Raw genomic sequence first — 20,973 nt, 5'->3', positions numbered from 1 at the left:
CATGCCATGGATACTTGCTAGCATGAGAAGGGTGCCAGCAGGGCCAACAAGAATCAAGTATTTAATCCTTATCCCAGGACCTTAGACTCTGCTGACTAGATATACACACATGGGAAGCTCGCTCCACATGAAGAATTCATGACCCGTTCCATATTTTGCCTCTTTCTGTCTTGGCCCCATCTAGGATACATGCATGTACCTCAGGCTTAGTGTTATATCTGAGGAAATGTATCTTTGCTTCTTCAAACTGGAATATGCACTCCCTTGTTCCCTTACCTAACAGATAAGGATCCACCTCATTCCAGTCAAAGGAGGTCAGAGGAGCACAGAAATCGGAGTTCTTGTTATTGTTTAGCAAACATTCCAGCCGGGTTTCTGTTTCACCAACCTGAAGGAACAATAATTTTTAAAAATCAGCTAGTCTTATCTTCACAGAAAACCTTTAAAAGCTCTGTTTAGACAATACCTTACTAAACAGAAGACACAGGGGAAGAACATACAGAGTAATAAATTCCAGAGGAACTCCCTGAACACTAATTCTTTCCAAGCTTTTTCCTCTGCCCAGCTTTGTTCTCCAAATTTTCACCCCCCGATTTTCCTAGAGGACAGGTCTTCTCACCTTGTCCAACCCAGAATCTCTGTACCCTGCCTGGCTGGCACTATACCTCCAGGCTAGAAGAGATGCCGCTGATGACCAGCTTGGCTGAGAGAGGTGAGGCTCCACAATCCAACCATATACTTTACTAGCATCAATGGCCCACCTTTGTTTCTAATTAACTCAAAAATATCTTGGCTATAGACAGAATAAGAAGGCTCAGATAGCCCCGCCCATCCCACCCCACCCCCAGAAGTTTACCTTCATTTCCTCAGGTTAACTGAGCCTCAAGTTTCCAGGGCTGACTGGAGCCTGACTGCAGCAGGACTTCAAAGAATCTTGGCTAGATTTATTAAGAAATCTGCTGAGCCAAACAAGGTCATTCCAGATCCACTACCTTTGGTTTCTGCCGGGCTACAATGACACTCGCTGCCTCCAACCCCAGTCTGTTCTCTGTGACTCCATGGGGCTTAGTAACAGCTGACATGGAGAAAGCCCATTGGTCGGGCTGCTAACTGAGCACCTGCTTACCCTCCACACACGGAGATAGTCGCCACTTGTTGCCAGTAGGTCTGGATAGACACCTTTTGTGTCTGGGATCCACATGAGCTTTGTGGTGGGGTAAGGATGGTCGAAAGTGTTTCGACAAATAAACTCTGAACTCTCTTCATCTAAGCCAACAAGCTGAACCTGTAAAACAACCAAATTGAGCCACGTAAACATTTGTTTTTCTGGTGCAGTATCAAATACATCAAATCCTTCCCCCCATCTCCCAACACCCTGGCTAGTCATGTGCTTATGCACAAACATGTGTGAAACAAGCATTCAAGAACCCAAACGGCTGTAACTGGCATAAAATGGTTTCAGGGGTACCTGGGTGGCTCAGATGGTTGAACATCTGACTTTGGCTCAGGTCATGATCTCACAGTTTGTGAGTTCGAGCCCCATATTGGGCTTGCTGCTGTCAGCACAGAGCATGCTTAGGTAATCTGTCGCTCTGTCTCAAAAATAAATAAATCTTAAAAAAAAAAAAAAAAAAAAAAGCTTGTCATTGATGGTCAAGTTTCCCGATTTCTGGGCTACTTTTTCTTAGAGTGGATATGGACCAGTATTAATCTCCATTCTTTGCTGTCAAACTCAATCTTGCTCCATGAGAAATGCCACTCATTATACATTTGTTTATCAACTCCCACCAACCGGAAGATGGAATGGGGAATTTTTGGTAAAGATCCATAATAAGTGGATAAACACCAACCACACAGCAGAAAAACAGAATTCCTTCTAATGTTGCCTGACTTCGGTCTTAGATACCAGTGTCTTTCTGCCCATTTCTTGTTTAAAAAAGAATTTTATTTAGGTTCAGTTGCATACAATAAAATTCACTTTAAGTGTACAGTTCAATGATTTTGAATGTATACATTTGCAAAGGTATACAGCTGGATAACCCCTCACAGCAATTAAGATCTAGAACATTTCTATCTCCCCAAAAAGTTTTCTCGGGCTCCTCTGCAGTTAATCCCTTACTCTTAAGCCCCAGGCAACCACTAATCTCTAGTTTTGCCCTTTCTGTAATACCGCACAAATGGAATCATACAGTACTGAGTCTCGTGACTAGCTACTTTTGGCATGATGCCCCTGAGATTCATCCATGTTGCTGTGTGTTATCAGTAGTGTCTTCTCTTTTATTGCTGAAAACATTGCATCATGTGGAAGCACTCTATCCATTTACCAGATGATGAACTTTCAGGTTATTTCTAGTTTGGGACCATTATAAATACTGCTGTGAATATTTATGTATAAGTTTTTCTTAGACAAGCTTTCATTTTTCCTGAGCAGACAACTAAGAGTAGATTTGCTGGGTTGTGTTGTAAAGGTAGTTTTAACTTTATTAAAAAAACAAACTGCCTGGGTGGCTCAGTCAGTTAAGCATCCAACTTCGGCTCAGGTCATGATCTCACAGCTCATGAGTTCAAGCCCTGCATCCAGCTCTCTGCTGTCAACAGAGCCTGCTTCAGATCCTCTGTCCCCATCTCTCTCTGCCCCTCCCCCACTTGCTCGCACGGTCTCTCTCAAAAAAGAAATAAAAACATTAAAAAAATCAATCATTGCTATTAAAAACAAAACTAACCTGTTTTCTAGAGTGGCTGTGTCGTTCTGCATTCCCACTAGCAATATAGGAGAGTTCTAAACACTCCACATCCCTGTCAGCACTTGGTATTACCAGCTTTAAAAAAAAAATCATTGATAGGTGTGCAGCAGTATTTCAATTTGCATTGAACCCTAGTAACTAATGACAGTATCTTTTCATTTGCTTATTTGCTATCCCTGTTTATTTTGTTGAAGCCTGCTCAGATATTTTCTTTTTTAAAAAAGACTTAAAATAAAATAAAATAAAATAAAAAAGACTTGATTTTTTAGACTCAGAAAAATTGGGCAGAAAGAACAGCGTTCCCATATACCACCTGCCCCCACACATGTACACAACCTCCACTATCAAAGTACCTGCACCAAAGTGGTCCATTTCTTCAATGGATAAACTTACACCAACACATCACCACCACCCGAAGTCCACAGTTCACCCTTTGTGTTGTACAATCCATAGATTTTGACAAAGGTATAATGACATGTGTCCACCATTACTGGATCATACAGAGTAGGTCCACTTCATTATTCGCCGGTTGTTTTCTTCTGTACTGAGTTTTGAGAGTTCTTTGCATATTCTGGATGCAAGCCCTCGCTCATGTTTCCACAAGCATCTTCTCATAGTCTGTGGCTGTCCTGTCATTTTCTTTCAGTGTTCTTTAGAGAACAGAAATTTTAAATTTTGATGATGTCAGTTTATCATTTCTTTTCTTACTCATGGTTTTGTGTCCTTGCTAGGAAATCCTTGCCCCACCTCAGCTCACAGGTTTTTTCTGCTTTCTTCTAACAGTTTTATAGTTTTGGGCTTTACATTTAGGCCTGTAACCCATTTCAAGTTAATTGCTTTTTAGGGTGCCAAGTATGAATCAAGGTTCACTTTCTTTTACATATAAATGCCTGATTGTCCCAACATCATGTGATGAAAACTACCTTTTCTCCTTTTGAGTCACTTTGGTCTCTTTGTTGAAAATCCACTGACTGTGTACTTGCGCGTCTATTTGTGGAGTCTCTATTCTGTCCTATTGATCTATATGCCTATCCATTTACCAGTACCACATCGTCTTGACTGTAGTAGCTTTCCGGTGAAGTCTTGAAATTAGATGGTATGAGTTTTCCAACTCTGTTATTCCTTTTCAGAATCGTTTTGCTATTTCATGTATTTGCTCTTCTGTGTAAATTTTAGAACCAGCTTGTCAAACTCTACAAAAATCCTGCTGAGATTCAGCTGGGGATTATGCTGTATCTATAAATCAATTTGGAAAACCTGCTCTCTTAACAATAGTGAGTTATCTGGCCCATGAAACAGCATATTTCTCCACTTATTCAGGCTTTCTTTCATTTCTCCCAGAAGTGTTTTGAAGTTTTCGGTGTACTGGTCTTGCATTTTTTTTCATTAACTTTATCCCTTAGTGTTTTTATCCTATTATAAATGAAATTGTTTTAAAAATTCCATTTCCATGGGTGCCTGGGTGGCGCAGTCGGTTGAGCGTCCGACTTCAGCCAGGTCACGATCTCGCGGTCCGTGAGTTCGAGCCCCGCATCAGGCTCTGGGCTGATGGCTCAGAGCCTGGAGCCTGTTTCCGGTTCTGTGTCTCCCTCTCTCTCTGCCCCTCCCCCGTTCATGCTCTGTGTCTCTCTGTCCCAAAAATAAATAAACGTTGAAAAAAAAATTTTTTTTTAATTCCATTTCCATTTTTTTTTGCTACTGTACAGAAATACAATTGACTTTTGCACATTAATTTTGAATTCTGTAACTTTGCTAAATTAGTTATTAGTTTTAGTAGCTTTTTTTGTAGATTCCTAAGGAATCTATTTATAGATCTTGCTACCCATGTCTGACTTTTAAAAACCTAGATGAGTAAACCTATTCATTTTTATGGAACATCTACAGGCTTTCAAAAACCATATAATGCTCATACATATATAGATGATGTATGAAGATGTAAAAGGAGAAAACACCCAGTGCCCTAAAACACAGTAACACTGCCTTAAGATAGCAATAAAAGTGATGTCACAGGTAATACATGATAAGCTGCTTGTTTGTGACAGTTAATTGCTAACAGTTTAGAGGAAAGAGCAATAATTCAAAGGGGGCAAGTGAGGAAAGTAGAGATAGGATCTGAGCAGTCTTCATGGGAGGGTTCTGAGGAGGCCAAGAAGGAAAGGCACCCAGGCAGATGAGCGTACTAAGGTGGCAAACTAAACGATCTAGCTGGTGGCAGCAAGGAAACCTGTCTGAGGAACCATCTGAGAGAGCAGTGCAGATGGGGCTGGGAAGGTGTGCCTGGGGCAGGCCGCAGAGCCCTGAAAGGAAACTGAGGACCTAGATGGGCTTTCCCCTGTGAAGGTGTCTAAGAAGGCAGCAGACTATAAGGCCTTGGAGGTAAGAGTATGAGGCCTGGTTATGCCGGGAAGGTTGTCTGCCAGGCAGGGGGCTCAGCCCAGAGTTCCACAGGAAAACTGAGAAAGGTTAGGGGCCCTATGGTGGCAGGTAGTGAGAAGGGCAAGGGGCAACCAGAGATGGCCACAAGAGGGATTTTGACCAAATGAACAGTTCCTTGAGAATTTAAAATTCTGACCTTTGCAGAGAATAATAAAGAAGGAAGATCCTAGATGGAATGGGGAAAACTGGCATCAGCCTTGGTGGGGGAGGGAGGTGAAAACAGATGAAAAGTTAAATTTGGGGGTTCACTGGGCAGAATAAATAATAAGTCTCTCATACAGATTCTGAGCCAAATGTTTCATTCATGTATTTATTCAACAAATTGTAAAGAATGGCTACTTGGTGCCAGGAGCTATCTAAGTGCTGGGGATATGGCAGCAAGCACAAGAGACACAATTTCTCTAACCATACAGATATTTACCGTGCGGCAAAATGGAGAAAACATTACACTCCCTTCTAGAAGCTACCTTTCAAGTCATCAGAGATTTCTCGCCAGCTTCGAAATATCAGATCCTGTGAGCATTTGCCACATAGGATCCTCTTAACCAGACATTTAAGGCTTTCTACCACCTGGCCCTAGCCTATCACACTTGCTCTCCTATTTACCTAGTTACTGCTTCTCATCTTTTCCAGCTTCCTTTCCTTACACCGTCCTCTATGCTTGTAAAACCCTCCTACCTCCTTCCCATCAACTCAAATCCCACCCAATTTTAATATAGCACAGTGGCATCAGGCATCCAGGGCCCCTTACCTACCGCTTGCTAGCTGTAGGAACTATGTTCCTTAACCATGTTAAGTAACATGTTACTTAACTTTGTTAAACTGGTTTTCCAATCTGTAAAGTGAAGACATTCACAGCACCCACCTCATAGAGTTCTTTGTAACACTGTATATAAACAACCTTTGTAAGTAAATTACTTAGGCTAGTGCCATACTTGGTGTGTGAGCTTTTAATAATACTACTGTGTCCCACCTCCTTCATAAGCCATCTGGGTCTCCCTGGTATGGTGATCTTTCAGTGTTGATCTAGACCATCCGTTTGGTGACTTACCCCATACTGCCTCACGAAAGCACTTACATTACTGTCTTCTGCTATTTCACTTAGTAAAGGCCTTAAAAACAGGGCCTGTCCTACTTCTGCTTGTACTGCAGACAGCAATGGTCTCCAAATCTGGCCAAATCCAGATTTACCTGGAGTGCTTTACACACCCCTGGAGCCCCCAACTCTAGCCCAAGATTCTGATTCAACAAGTGTCAAGTAGGGCCTGGGAATCTATATTCTTAACAAACTCCCTGGGGGGACTAATTCGGCAAGCTTTGACAACCTCTGCACAACAGTACCTCCTAACCCAGGGAAGAAGTAGGTAATGGCTGGGATTTAAGCTTTCCTGATCTCCCCAAAGACTTCAAGTGTTGCACAGACCTGTGTTTTATCCTTAACCTGACTTTAGCTCTTCTGCTCCGAGTCCCCAACCAAGTATTGACAGGAGTAACACCTGGCTCTCACTGTTACTCATGAGTCATTTTTGTTCAGATGCTCATATGTTTACAATGTGGTGATGAAAGAGAATGGAAGTCCTCTGTGAATATTCACATAATACAGAGGGAAGTGGTAAAGTCCCCTGTTAGCTCCATCCCCAATTTGACTTATTCTCAAACCAGTTTGGTAGGTATCTTTCCAAATGGTTCTCTGTGCATTTGTATTCATAAGTATCTGTGAGGTGTTTGAAGAAACATAAACAGGCTTGGACCAGAAAATGTATTCTGCAACCTGCTCTTAACTTATCTTGGAAGGTCTTCTCATGTCAGCATAACAGCTCTAGCTCATTCTTCTACAGCAGGCTGTGTTAGGCACACCATAATTAACCATACACAGTCATTGTGGTTATATCCCATTGTTTGGCTATTATAAACAGTACTTTGTACACATGTGCAAATGCTTTATTGGATAGATTGCTAGCAGTGTAATTGTTGCATCACATTTTAAATGTTAACACCACAGAAACTATGAGATAATGGGTGTTAAGCTTAAAAACACAGTTAAGAGATTTGATCCAACAGCTTTCGAAAAGTCTGCTTCCATTTACGCTTTCATGAACAGTATATGAGAGTGCCAATTTCTCCACAACTTTTAAAACACTGAAAATAATCTTTTACATTTTTTCTAATCCGATGAATAAAAATGGTATTTCGCCATTTTACTCCTGAGGCTGAGCATGTTTACTATTTATACTTCTGATTAACAGTAACCACTGTTAATTATCTATGCGCTTACAATGGATCAAGTATAAGAACCATGCTTAATGCTTTACATGCACTACCTCATTTAATCCTTTCAACATCTTCATGAGGTAGGTACTATTCTTCTTCCCACTTTCCTAGTTGCTTGAGTAAAAGAGATGGTAAGTATCCTGTCCACAATCATGAAGCTGCCTTGTAAATATAGGTAGTACTATCCTACAACCCAAGCTCTTTACCATTATGCTAGAAAAACACCAACTTAAAACATCTGCCCAGTATATTTTATGGAACTGTGTCTTTTTTCTTTTTGATTTATAGGAACTCTTATGGATGGGTTACTGTGCCTTTGTTATGTATTTCCTTTGGTAAATTTGCCCATAAAACTCTGAGGGTGGTGTCTTTTTGGGGATAGATCTTTGACTACATTTTCAATTCTTCAAAAAATCCTTAGGAATTATTCAGATTTTCCACTGAAGTTTTGCACTTTGTTTGCCCTTAAAACTATGCTTCAGAGGCGCCTGGGTGGCTCAGGTCATGATCTCACAGGTCTGTGAGTTCAAGCCCCACATGGGCTTGCTGCTGTCAGTGCAGAGCACACTCAGAGTCCTTGGTCTCCCTCTCTCTCTGCCCCTCCCTGGCGTGCATGCTCTCTCTCTCAAAAAGAAATTAAAACATTTGAAAAAAACGCTGTGCTTCATCTAGGTTTTTGGCATAGTCTTAAAAAACTGTTAATAGCACTCTCCATCTTTACACCCCCCCTCCTCCTACTCCATATGTCCACCTATGCCCATAGGAAAAGGAGTTCCTGTCCCTGTCCCCCACAGGAAGAAATACTGAGGGTGAGTTCTTTTTCTCCATCCCCACCCTTAACTAGTTCCAATTGCTAAGCTGGCCAAAGCCTGAGCCTGAACCAGGGGCCTGACTGCTCTGTTAAGGCAGGCACGACAGCTCTCTCTTGCCCCTCCTGCTCCCACATGGAGAAACAAATAAGCCTACCCACTATGGGTCTGGCCATCCTTTCTCCAGCTTCTCTCCACCTTCAGCTGAGTAGGTGAGGTCAGGTTGGGTCTGCCCATAAATTAGACATGGAAAAGCAGAAAGTCTCACTTGGGTTTTAAGGCCAATCTGCATCTCTCCAACTTAGTTTACCAGGCAATTAGCACCACATTGGAGGTGCTTGTTCAGCCATTACTAGGTTGAGGCTAGATTTCTCCTTTGGCTCTTATTATTGGTATATAACTTCCTTGATAAGAAGCTCCCGAGGGGAAAGGGGGTGACTGATAGAATTTAGACACCAACATTCTACCCTAAACCCCTTACCATTATATCTTCTACCATTTTCTTGCTCAGACTTACAAGTTCTAACTGAGTGATCTTGCAATTGGGTTTATTTCACTCTTTAATAACTTCTATAGATTGTAAGAATTACAAAATGTATGACCATTACATAAAACCAAAGTATAGGTATACAAAAGAAGTGAATAACTTCCCCCTATCCCATCCCCATTATATCACAATTATTTAGTGTATGTTGCTTCTCTATGCTCAAACATATATACACACTAAGTGCAGGGTTTTCCTTCAACTTTTAGAAAAATGAAATACTATATCCAATGCTATAAATTTTTTCATTAATTTAACAAAATAATGGACACCCCTCAGGTCAATATGTAGATTCAACTCATTCTTTAATCAATACACAGTACTTCACAGAATAAATGTACCATACTATGTGGGTTAACAACTCCCCTAATGATGTACATAGTCTCCCTTTTTTTGCCACTACTACTTCTTACATGACTTGTAATACGTGCTCATGTACTGCTTGCTATCTTTATTTCTGGAGGCGAATCCCAAGAATGAGACTGCTATATTAGAGGGTATGCACATTTTATTACTTTTTATTTTTTTAATGCAGCAATACTTGCTTTATTTTACTTATTTATTTATTTTTAAGTAGTCTCCATGCCCAACGTGGGGCCTGAACTCGTGACCCTAAGATCAAGAGTCGCCTGCTCTAGCTCTACCAACTAAACCAGGTGGGCGCCCCAACGTATGCACATTTTTCATTTTAAAGGATGCTGATTTACTTTGCAAATAGGCTGTAGCAATTCACACTCCATCTTCATATGTAAAAGTGTTCATTTCCTCATACCATCAACACTAGAGGCAGTTAATTTTTATAAATTTGAAAGGAAAAAAATTACAAAGTCAATTCTCATTTGCCTTAACTGTGAGGTTGAGCATTTCTTCCTATTTACTGAGCGCTTGCATTCCCTCCCCTATGAACTGGCTATTTATACTTTGTCTGTGTTTCTATCACACCAAGTAAATTAACCTGTCGTGTTCTGAAAATATTTCCCCTGGGCTATCATGTATCTTCTGACTTTGTCCACCACATATCTTTTCACATAGAAATGCTTTATTTGTATGTGCCACAATCTGTCAATCTTTTCCTTACTTGACTCTGAGTTTAATGATTTAAGACTGCCTTCTTCTCTGCTTACCCCCACTGCCTCAGTACATATTTTCCTAGTCAGTTTTCTTCTATTATTGCTTGTGCGACTTTTCCTAACATTTAAGCATTTGATCTAGAATTGATTGTCATATACAACGTGAATTAGAGGGCTCTAAATATTTCTGCCAGATGAACAGCCAATTATGCCACACAACTTATTAATGTTTTTCCTAGTGAATTAAGGTTCTATCTTACCACATACTACATTTCTATATATACTTAGATCCGCTTTGGAACACGGGGTTCCACCAATCTCTCTGGCTATAACTATACCAATTCCAGTATATTTATTCTAATCTGGCAGAGCAACTGTTTCCGTTTTTCAACACATTCTTTTTCCTCTTAATTTTTTTTTGACATTTGTATATATTTAAGACTCTGGTGACAAACAGTATTCCAATTCTGGCCTTGTTTTTACCATCTATGTCACTTTGGGCAAGTCATTTATAATATCTGGGCTTAAGTTTCTTCATCTTCCCTTAAGTTTTGAGATGCAGTATTTTTTTTTTTTTTTTTAATGTTTATTTTTGAGAGAGAGTGCAAGCAGGGGAGAGGCAGAGAGAGCAGGAGACACAAAATCCAAAGCAGGCTTCAGGTTCTCAGCTGTCAGCACAGAGCCCGATGCGGGGCATGAACTCACAAAATGCAAGATCATGACCTGAGCCAACAATGTTGGTCGCTGAACTGACTGACTGAGCCACCCAGGTGCCCCTTATATGTAGTATCTTTAATCAGTTGACTTCCCTTAACTTAAAAAAAGTTTTTTAATATGTGGTCAAGTTTTGTAAATTGAGTTATATTTTTAAATTTTTTTTTTTAACGTTTATTTATTTTTGAGACAGGGAGAGACAGGGCATGAATGGGGGAGGGTCAGAGAGAGAGGGAGACACAGAATCTGAAACAGGCTACAGGCTCTGAGCTGTCAGCACAGAGCCCAACGCGGGGCTCAAACTCATGGACCGCGAGATCATGACCTGAGCCGGAGTCGGATGCTTAACCGACTGAGCCACCCAGGCGCCCCTTGAGTTATCTTTTTAAAAAGTGCGTTGTTTTTACAGTATAAGTCTTATATATTATTAAGCATATTCTCAGGTATTTATTTATAGTGGCACAATCTATAATAATTGCAGATTTGTAGATATTACTCCATTACCTTCTATTCTCAAATATGGTAAGCCTTATTTAATTTCTCTTTTTCTTCAAGAGGACTCAACTGTTTTGCCTGGATGCCCAAAAGATTCTTTCTTCACCCTTAAAATTAAGAAACTTTCCTAGGAAAGTTTTCAGTGCCAATTGTTTTGTGTCCATTTTTCTTGATTTTTTTTTTTTTTAAGGTTTTTATTTTGAGAGTGTGCATGCACACACATGCGCATATGGGAGACGGGCAGAGAAACAGAAAGCATCTTAAACAGGCTCCACACTCAGTTTGGAGCCTGACATGGGGCTCACAAGATCCTGACCTGAGCCAAAATCAAGTCAGACGTTTAACCAACTAAGCCACCCAGGTGCCCCTTGAGATTAGGTTTAAGCTCATTACTTCAAACATTTTTTTCCATAAAGTCTTTAATTACATACTTGAGGTTTTTTTTTTTTTTTAACTTTTATTTATTTTTGAGAGATAGAGAGAGGCAGAGAATGAATGAGGGAGGAGCAGAGAGAGGGAGACACAGAATCCAAGGCAGGCTCTAGGCTCTGAACTGTCAGCACAGAGACCGACACGGCGCTCAAACCCACAAACTATGAGATCATGACCTGGGCCGAAGTCGGACACTTAACCGACTGAGCCACCCAGGAACCCTGAGTTTTTGTGTTTCATTTCTTTGTGATCTTTTTCTTCGGGGACACCAATTATACCTAAGTCAGATCTTCTTTATTTTCTGTATCTACTACATTCTTTCTAATTGTTTATTTCCATTTCATTTTTGTAATCTGTCTTCCCTATCCTTCACTAATTTTTCAGCAGTTTATATTCATTTTTATTCTCTTTCCAATGTGGCTTTTAATTCTGTGATAACTTTTATTTTCTCTTCACTATTTTCCTGGGCTCTACCTGCTGATGTTCCATTTCCTCCTGTCACCATGCCTTATTTTACCTGATCTCCTGTATCTCTGCTTGGAGTTCCTTCCTTTCCTAAGTTCTCTGAATTCATGGTGGCAGGAATGGCCATTAATTTTCATCTGAGGTAAAAAAACATCTTTGTAGTGAGGCTATTTTACCTGCCACTTGTTTCCCCATATTTTCCTTTTGTCTTATAGTATCTATCTTTCTAGATCTTGTGCTGATGTCTTTTGACTGAGAAAAGTTCTTCCTATAAGATCTGAAGGAGGTTCCTATGGGAACCTGAGAGAAGCCAGGGCCATGTTCCAAGTTAGCGGAAACACGTGAAACTGTAGCATCTCCCCAGCCAACAGGGATGAGAAACGGTCCAGCTGCTCACAATTCGGTATCTCTTCCAACCTGCCTTATCTAATGCTTCTAAAGAAGACGGCATGTCTATGTGTCTCCTTGTGTAGCTTAGCTCCCCTCTTACCAAGGGGTCAAATGGGGTCTGGAGAAGTGCCTGCTGCCAGCCTGTGCACCTTCTTCTCACTGTTCCAAATAAAGGAATGTTGATCTTGCCTGTCAAAATCCTATTCTGGAGAACTGTATGAGTTTGAAATCGGCAACCAAAGATATCCTTTCTCAGCATCTTCCTATACCCATGGGATCTTCATTATACTGCTGTCCTTCTGCATTTACTGTTGGGGGCATAAGGAAAAATTATCTGACTTTAAACATCTTATTGTCAGGGCACCTGGCTGACTCAGTAGGAAGACCATGAGACTCTTGATCTCAGGATCGTGAGCTCGGGTCCCACATAGGTTGTAGAGATTACTTAAATAAATAAAAAACTTTAATAAAAAAAACACATAAACATCTTGTTGTTCACATTTAGGTTACCCTTGTGCCTTTTTCTCCAGAGCCTTCCTGTCCTATTAAACTTTTATCTCCCACCCCGTCCTTCTGCAACTATTGCTTCACAATACTTTACCCCAAGCATGAAAAAAAAAAAATGCCTCTTTAAAAGGAAGGGCTATAAAGATAATTTTTACTTATTTTAAAACTGTGGACATTACTATGTCAGATGTCTCCTAAGAAGCATATATGCAACATAAAATATTTACCCCTTGAAGACATGACCACGTCTTCACTTTCAAATGCTTTCATGAATAGCAACATAAATTACTATTCACATTACATATATCTTACATTTAAAAAATTTTTAAAAGATGTCATGTTTGTCTTGTTATTATATGCTCCTTGAGGGAGGAAATTGTGCATTCCACTTTATTATACACAATGCTAGTACCAGAACATGAGGGTGAAGGTGTGTGTATGTATGTAATTTTTTTAAAGACCCCAAGTTATGCAAATCAATATACCACTCCAGTGAATGGAACATGTTCTGTGATTAATATAACCAAAATCAGCTAAGCAAAATTCTGAGAGAATATGCCTGTGTTTCTTGTTCTTTTCCATCTGTCCTCCCTTCAAGCCTGTTCCTGACTGATTATTATTAATCAATGTTTGCAGAGAAGTCCTGCCTTGTTAAACTTTAAGATGAATTCTGGCATAGTGCCCCTTTGGCTCCTGTCTCAGAGGCTAACCAGTCAGCTCTGGCATCCTGGCCTCAGGCAAGCCATACTACCTATAGAACACAGATTCATTCCTTGTTCAAATCACAGCATCTCCAGTAGGCCTGTGTGAACCAGGTTAGGGCAAAAAGCAATATAGCAGCAGCACTTTTATCCCGTCGTCCCATGGAGGAATTAGTCCTCTCACTGTCTAGAAAAAAGAAAGGAGGAAGTTAAAACCAGAAGAGTTTTATAGTGTAAATTTCCCTGTTGACAGTCTTGCCAGGGACTGATGGAGCACTGCAAAATTCTAAGTATCTATCCAAAATACTTCCGTGTACTAAAACACTTTCTCTTTTTTGTTGCCAATCTCACATCTGCTAACAAAGTCTACAGAAGGTTACTAAGTATCATCATTGTGCCCAAAACACACTGCTTGTGTGTTCAATACATATTTGTTGAATTATTATTTTTTTAAATTTTTATTGTTTATTTATTATTGAGAGACAGAGCATGAGCATGGGAGGGGCAGAGCCAGGAGGAGACGCAGAACCTGAAGCAGGCTCCAGGCTCCGAGCTGTCAGCACAGAGCCCGATGCGGGGCTCGAACTCACAAACTGGGAGATCGTGACCTGAGCTGAAGTCGGACGCTCAACCGACTGAGCCACCCAGGCGCCCCACATATTTGTTGAATTAAATGAAGATATTCCTGAAGGGCCGCAATGAATACTAAGAAATGAACATTTATATGCCAAAGTTAAAATCATTATGTGCCAAACAGATAAAGCAACTACTTAAAGTCTCAGAGGCATCAACACAGGATGAAAAGGCAAGCATTCATCCCATGTGTATTTCAAGTACAAGGTAGTCTTACCCAGATTCACCATCAGTATTCTTCAAAAAGCATCATGTATACCTACAGTTTCTCTCCTCAGAACCTCAAAAATGCTTTCTAGATGCTAAATCTTAAAGCACGATGGTCAGCTAATTAAATATTAGGGCAAAATAAATCCGTATCACTCTGCCAACTCTATTCAAAACCATCCCTGAAACATGTAACTAAGTGAAACAGAAACCCAGGAACTGCTACCCATCTTTCCCCACAATACAGGGGAAATACCACCTGTCTACAGACCACAGATATGTTCAAAACTCAGGAGAAATACACGAGTTCTTTTATCAACTACCATGTCTAATCCAGGTAGAACAAGAGAAAATGGGCTTAAACTAGACCATTACAATACTTGGAGTCTGACTACAAGAAGCTTCTAGACCACAAAAATGGATTTAGTTGAAAGGAATCAAGAAATTTTTTTCCTCTGGGTCTTTAAAAGGCAGAGGAATGAACATAATGACATTTTGAGGTACCTTTCCTCTGGAAAATACATCACATTTACCTAACACCCATATAATTCTCCTTGATTCTCCTTCTTTTTTTTATTAAAAAAACTTGTTTTAATGTTATTTCTCTCTGAGAGAGAGAGAGAGAGAGAGAGAGCGAGCACAGGAGAGGGGCAGAGAGAGAGGGAGACACAGAATCTGAAGCAGGTTCCAGGCTCTGAGTTGTCAGCACAGAGCTCAATGCGGGGCTTGAACTCACGAACCATGAGATCATGACCTGAACAAAAGTCAGATGCTTAACCAACTGAGCACCCAGGCACCCCTTCTTGATTATATTTCAATTACAGATACAGTAATATCTAACAATAGCAAACATTTCTCTTTTTTAATGTTTATTTACTTTTTGAGAGAGAGCACGTGCACGCTTCTGCGCATGAGCAGGGGAGGGGCAGAGAGAAGGAGAGAAAGATGGGGAGAGAGGGAGAATCCCAAGCAGGCTCTACTCTGCCAGCGTAGAGCCTGACCTGGGGCTCAAACCCACGAACTGGAAGATCATAACCTGAGCCAAAATCAAGAGTCAGACGTTCAACCACTTGAGCCACCCCCAACAGCAAACATTTCTACATTGCTTAACTATGTCTGTCTCAGGCAAGAGTTCCTAAACCCATTACATATATTAACTCATTTAATTTTATTACCTTTATTTTCTAGATGAGGAAACTGAGGCACAGAGGTTAATTTGCTCAAACCACACAAAACTAGGAAGAGGCAGGACTGATAACCTAGCCACAGAGTACCTCAAAGGGGCTATCTGGTGCATAAAGACTGAGCCACCCAGGCGTCCCAGGGGCTATTCAGTAACAGAGCTTTTTGCATGGGATGGAAGAGCAGAATCAATGTTTAGGCGAATGTAGATGCAAAAAGATAGGATTCCTACTTCTGGTCAGCAGATGCCTAGGTAATCCCAGGGTAATGTTCTTAGAGAGCCATCTGGACCACCTGTTTCTTAATCACGTAAGTGTCTGTTAACTTCAGGGATGGAACCCTGGAATGTGCCAAGTCCCTCAGGGGATTCTCACACACACACTAAAATTTAGAGAACCACCACTCCAACACCAATGCTGCTGTATCCTCCAGCAGAGACCACAAGGAGGGAACATGAAACACAACTACTGATGATGGGACTTCTTATTCCAGGTACAGTTGATAGGATCAACTCAATTGTTTACTCTAAAACAATTCTCAAATTTATTCAGATGATAGAACACCTGAAAGTCAAGTTGTTCTTGAAATGCTAATAAATTTAATTCTGTTGAAATACAAATAATTTTACTATAGGAAAACGTGATTGCATTAATTCAAAAATTTTAGAAATTATAATAATGTGTATTCTTATGTCAATGTCTCCACAGTAAAAAAAAAGAGGGCCATTTCTGAGCTTTTTTCACCAATGCTAATTTGCTGTGTCCATTTGTTTTGCCCTCTGCTGGCAATCAGTATTGACAGCAAGCAGGAAACAAAGACCTGAAAATTCCAACCAATAACTTATAAATTCCTCTAAATTGTCAAGTGTGGCACCTCTGTGATAAAAGTTTTCTCTAAAACTGAGCCTAAGAGTCACTGTGTTCAAGGGGTATTTACTGCTCATCAGCCCCTAGGCACAGATCCTCTACAGCAGGGTTTCTTAACTTGAAGTCCATGAGCTTGAATCACTCACATTCATATTTTCACTAACCTCTGGCTGAAATTTAGCATTTCCTTCCATTACGAAGGGAGGTGGCTATGCACAGCCACATCAATATCTGACTTTGTTACTGACAGAAATCAGATTTTTATCATATCACATCACTTTAATTAAACATTCTGAAATGTTATTTACCCTCATTACTACTTTAAAATTATAATAATTACACTGGATGGTGTAATTTAACGAATTAATTTACAACTACATATTACTATAGCTCCACTTTTTAAAAAATGTTTTTGAGGGGCGCCTGGGTGGCTTACTCGGTTAGGTGTCCGACTCTTGGTTTCAGCTCGGGTCGTGATCTCATGGGTCATGAGTTCAAGCTGTGTGTGGGGCTCTGCACTGGCAGTATGAAATCGCTTGGGATTCTATTCTCTCTCCTCCCTCTCTTTGCCCCTCCCCACACATGGGTGCTTTCTCTCTCCCAAAAATAAACACTAAAAAAAAAAAAAAGTTTTTGATAACTGTAGTTTGATATAATTGATTTCCTTCCTAATCCTATGTATTTTGTGTCTTTGAAAACATAATTATGAAAGGAGGTCTATCAGCTTCAGATTGTCATAGGTGTCCATGGCGCACACACACACAAAGTTAAGAACCCGGACCTAGATAGGCTGTGGCACAACAACAGTTTTAAGATACTGCGTTGCCAGTAACATGCAAGGGAGTTAAGACAGAAGTAACTGCTTATCCTGTGATTATTAGGATTATTAGTTTGCATTTTACTACTAAGACCCACACTGCCTGCCAGTCTGCCTGGCACAGACGAGTTCCAGTAAGTTGCTAAATGAAAGGACACACTTTGGGGCAGAGTTCCCGCAACTAACGTTTGACCCCTTACTTCACTGATTCTACCAGCAGCCTAACTGTGGCTCAGCTCCTCCTCTCAGAAATGGGGCTACTACTGTTTACCCAAATTGACTCTGGAAGATATTGCAAGAAAAAAGGGGACATCGATTTGCATTAAAAAACTCAAGCCTTTTGACAGATTTTACTTTTTTTTCTTTTAAACATATATTCTTAAATAATAAGGGTCTCAATTTTACTACCACAGTTTCCACATCAGGATCTCGAATTCCGTTCCATTCTGCTATCCGCTATGGGCCATAAGGAAGGGCCAGCCATTACAGAAAATAAAACTACGTTTTGCTCAGGACTCTCTGCTTTCTGTGGACAATGGGTAGACTTCACTATGAGTGTGTAGTCCCTGGGATTTGTGTGTAAACTGTGCATGTTACGTCTGAGCAATGAGAGTCCAGTGCTTTCATCCATTTCTCAAAGGGGATTCTAGGAAAGCTGAGCCCTGGACTCTAGAGAAATGCTCCTGGGAAACTGTAAGCAAACTTACAATGTACAAATGCTTTTTGTTTATGTGTAAAAAAGAACTCTTTGCCTCCAACAAACTGTGGGTCAGAAAGAATAAGATTAACCTGTGCAACACCCCACAGCTAGTCAGTGGACCAGACAGAACCAAACTCGACTGGGCTCTTTTCCCTGAACCATGCCTATCACCGTCCACACAGTTTCATTCTTCTTAAGTCATGGTGTTCATGGTGTCCAGCAAGAGTATAAATATAAGACTTTAAACACCACTAGCCAAGGCTTTCTGTTGCTCTGATCCCCATCACAGTGTTTAATACAATAAGGAAGAGATTAAGGGATAAAGGGAAGAAAACTCTGCCCATCGATGTATTCAACAACTTTCAAAAATAAATTTATGCTGCAATGTCAGCTTAAAAAGCTTCCACCTGCTGCCTGTGCTTCTATGAAAGAGCCTCAAATTTCAAATTGTTGATGTCCCGGAAGACTTACTACTACTCAAGGTTACACTTCTGTATGGGCATGAAAGCCAAGAAAAGATAAGGAAAAGGTCACCCTTCTCCTTTCAGAAAACAGTGACAGGATCACAGTCAGGGGCCAAAATTTCCAAAAAGAGATCATTTTGAAGAGGACAGATATCAGGCAGCAATAGCAGTGACCCACTCCTGGCAGAAGAGGCGGGCGGGGTGGCGTGGTGGGGGTGGTCCCTGAATAGTACCTGGGGGTGGGAGTAGGAGGCGGGGAAGCCTGCACAGTAAACAGCCCTAACAGAAACTTAGCGTAGCCAAGAGTGTGAGACCACCAACTGATGCGCCAGTAGTTTTCTTCACAGCCATCTCTCTCTCTTCCCCCGTCCGCCCCCAACTGAAGCAATGCGGCGGGAAGGGGGAAGACTGGAGTGATAAATGGCGTAGCTTTTGGGTGTAAAGTCGAGTTTGAGTGCCGTTTCCCCCACGAATCAGCTAGCTTCTGACTCGAGCAACTCACAACACGGTGCCTCAGTTTCCCCATGAGTAAAATGGGGGTAATTACGCTCCTGACTACACAGGAATGCTGCCAGGATTAAATGAGACAACGAGCGTGAAAGCTTCTGCACAGGGCCAGACACAGAGGAACCGCTCCGGGGCGCTAAGGCAAGTCCGCAGGAGGGTCCTGAGGTCGGGGCTCCGGCCCGGAAAGAGTGCTCCAGGGGCCCGCTCCCCGCCAGCTGGGTTCCGAGCCCCTGCCCGGCCCACCTTGTTGTTGTACTCCTCCACGAAGCTGCCCAGCGCCAGGCGAAAGCGCTTGTCGGGCCGCACGCTCCAGTTCATGGCGTAGACGGTCCAAGGCGCTTCATACTTATAGATCTCCTTCCGTTTGCCGTGCAGGGACATGGTGGCGGCGGCCGGGCCGCAGTGCGGGCCGGGACGACAGCGAGCTGCTGCGGGCCGGGCGCGAGTCAGACCGGGAGCCGGGCCGGAGACTGAGGGGTCCGAAAGGAGGCGGGGCGGGGGCGGGCAGAGACGGCCTAGCCCGGAAACGGGGCCGCGGCGACGGACAACGACTGCCGGGCCCGACCCCCAGTTTCAAACCTGCTTCGGCTCGGACCACAGCCACCTTCCGTTTGAAGCCCCGCCCCGCCCTCTCGGAACGGAAGCCACGCGACCCCCGTAGTGGCGCCGGCCGTTGGCTGCCTGATACGTCCTTTCCAGTGGTTCCTACTCTTCATTGGCTAGTGCACCAGTAGCTTCTGAAACTCTTCACTATTGGCGCAAATGTCTGTCATTCCAATGACTTGCCCCGCCCAATATCGGGGGGAGGGGGCAGGCGCTTTCTCAGCTCTAAGGGTGACTGGTTGACAAAAATGTCAGTCAGAGAGATAACGGCGCAGTGCGGGTGAATGGGGGCGTGGGTGGCGTACAGGCTAGCAGCTTAGCAGCAGGCCTCCAAGTTCTAGGCCAAATCTTTGAGAGTGAAACCTCTTGTGTGACCTCCTCTGACTTCTTCTCTGTAGCTGCCATTCCCAGAGGCCTCACGTCCAGTAGAAAATGTAAATTCTGCTTTACCTGAGTGCCTGCGGCCTGGCAGCTCAGCCCGTGCCAAATGGGAATCACCTTAATTTCCTCCTGGTGCCCATAGCCTTGAACACCGGAGGGTTGTTCTCCCTGTCCCCCAAGGGCCTTCCCGCGCTTTCCTGGCCATTCTATAAATGCTCGGGATTTTCGGGTTGATTTTCAGTAATCAGCCACCCTACTTGCTTGGCCCTAAGTTTTTGTCGGTTCCCATTCATTCCATCCTTTCTCTGCAGCAAGGCCTAAGGGAAAAGCTAATCAAGCCCTAGACCTATGTGTCCTTAGTTTGAAATGGAGAAGGGCCTGAATCTAGGTAACCTCTCTTTGTAATTTAAATGGTTTCCATTGCTTTGCTTTCAACACAATGAAAGGAAAATTGTATGGAATTGTTAGATGATATCATTAAATATCGTTTTAAATATCGTGGATTGTTGGACAACTCAGAATCGAAAGAGTTGAGTGACTGCTGTGTATAACCCCTTAGTGTTCAATCTACTTATTTCTTGGAACAAGTTTTCTCTGCTTAAGTTTATGAAAAAGTCAAGAAAAATAGGTATAAAAGTGTTGCTGACCCAGGGCACCTGCGTGGCTCAGTCAGTTAAGCAACTGACTCTCGATTTCGGCTCAGGTTATGATCTCGCCTTTGGTTGGATACAGCCCTACCACAGGCTCCCGGCTGGCAGCGAGGAGACTACTTGGGATTCTCATTCTCTCTCTCTTTCTCTGCCCCTCCCCCTCACAAGATAAATAAATAAACATTTAAAAAAAAAGTGTTGCTAAACTTTGTCTTATTCTAATAAAAAGTGATATTCATCCACACTCATGAGCTAATGAGAAGAAAATACAGATGCATTCCCAATAAAATTTTAGTTTCTATAAAAATTTGAAATATAATTATGTTCTTTTGAATAACTCTGTACTAAGTGTAACCCTTAAAGTCTTGATAAGTTTACAAAAATG

At 41.8% G+C, this 20,973-nt stretch overlaps 1 protein-coding gene and 1 long non-coding RNA gene across 3 annotated transcripts in view; one reads left to right on the top strand and one right to left on the bottom strand.

Annotated features, from left to right (window-relative positions):
• Window positions 1–19,583, bottom strand: part of DCAF7 (DDB1 and CUL4 associated factor 7) — a 31,161-nt gene extending 11,578 nt beyond the window's left edge. Inside the window, exons 1-3 of one of the 2 annotated variants that reach the window (XR_006715106.1) lie at window positions 19,198–19,570; window positions 1,127–1,285; window positions 277–388 (exon numbers count right to left, since the gene is read on the bottom strand). Coding sequence is in view for 1 of the 2 variants with exons in the window: in XM_045489410.1 (XP_045345366.1) it covers window positions 277–388; window positions 1,127–1,285; window positions 19,198–19,335 (409 nt within the window). In the remaining variant the exon portion in view is untranslated. Of the gene's footprint in view, window positions 1–276; window positions 389–1,126; window positions 1,286–19,197 lie in introns of both variants that reach the window. The other variant, XM_045489410.1, reaches the window with a different exon arrangement.
• Window positions 15,926–18,384, top strand: LOC123603914. The gene is made up of 2 exons (XR_006715107.1): window positions 15,926–16,092; window positions 17,697–18,384. It is a non-coding gene; the product is annotated as an uncharacterized LOC123603914 (long non-coding RNA).
• Window positions 19,584–20,973: the final 1,390 nt, after the last annotated feature.

This window comes from Leopardus geoffroyi, chromosome E1, assembly GCF_018350155.1.
Source record: "Leopardus geoffroyi isolate Oge1 chromosome E1, O.geoffroyi_Oge1_pat1.0, whole genome shotgun sequence".
NCBI lineage: Eukaryota > Metazoa > Chordata > Mammalia > Carnivora > Felidae > Leopardus > Leopardus geoffroyi.
Note: the sequence above shows the minus strand (reverse complement) of the source record. Positions and strands in the feature narration are given on the sequence as shown.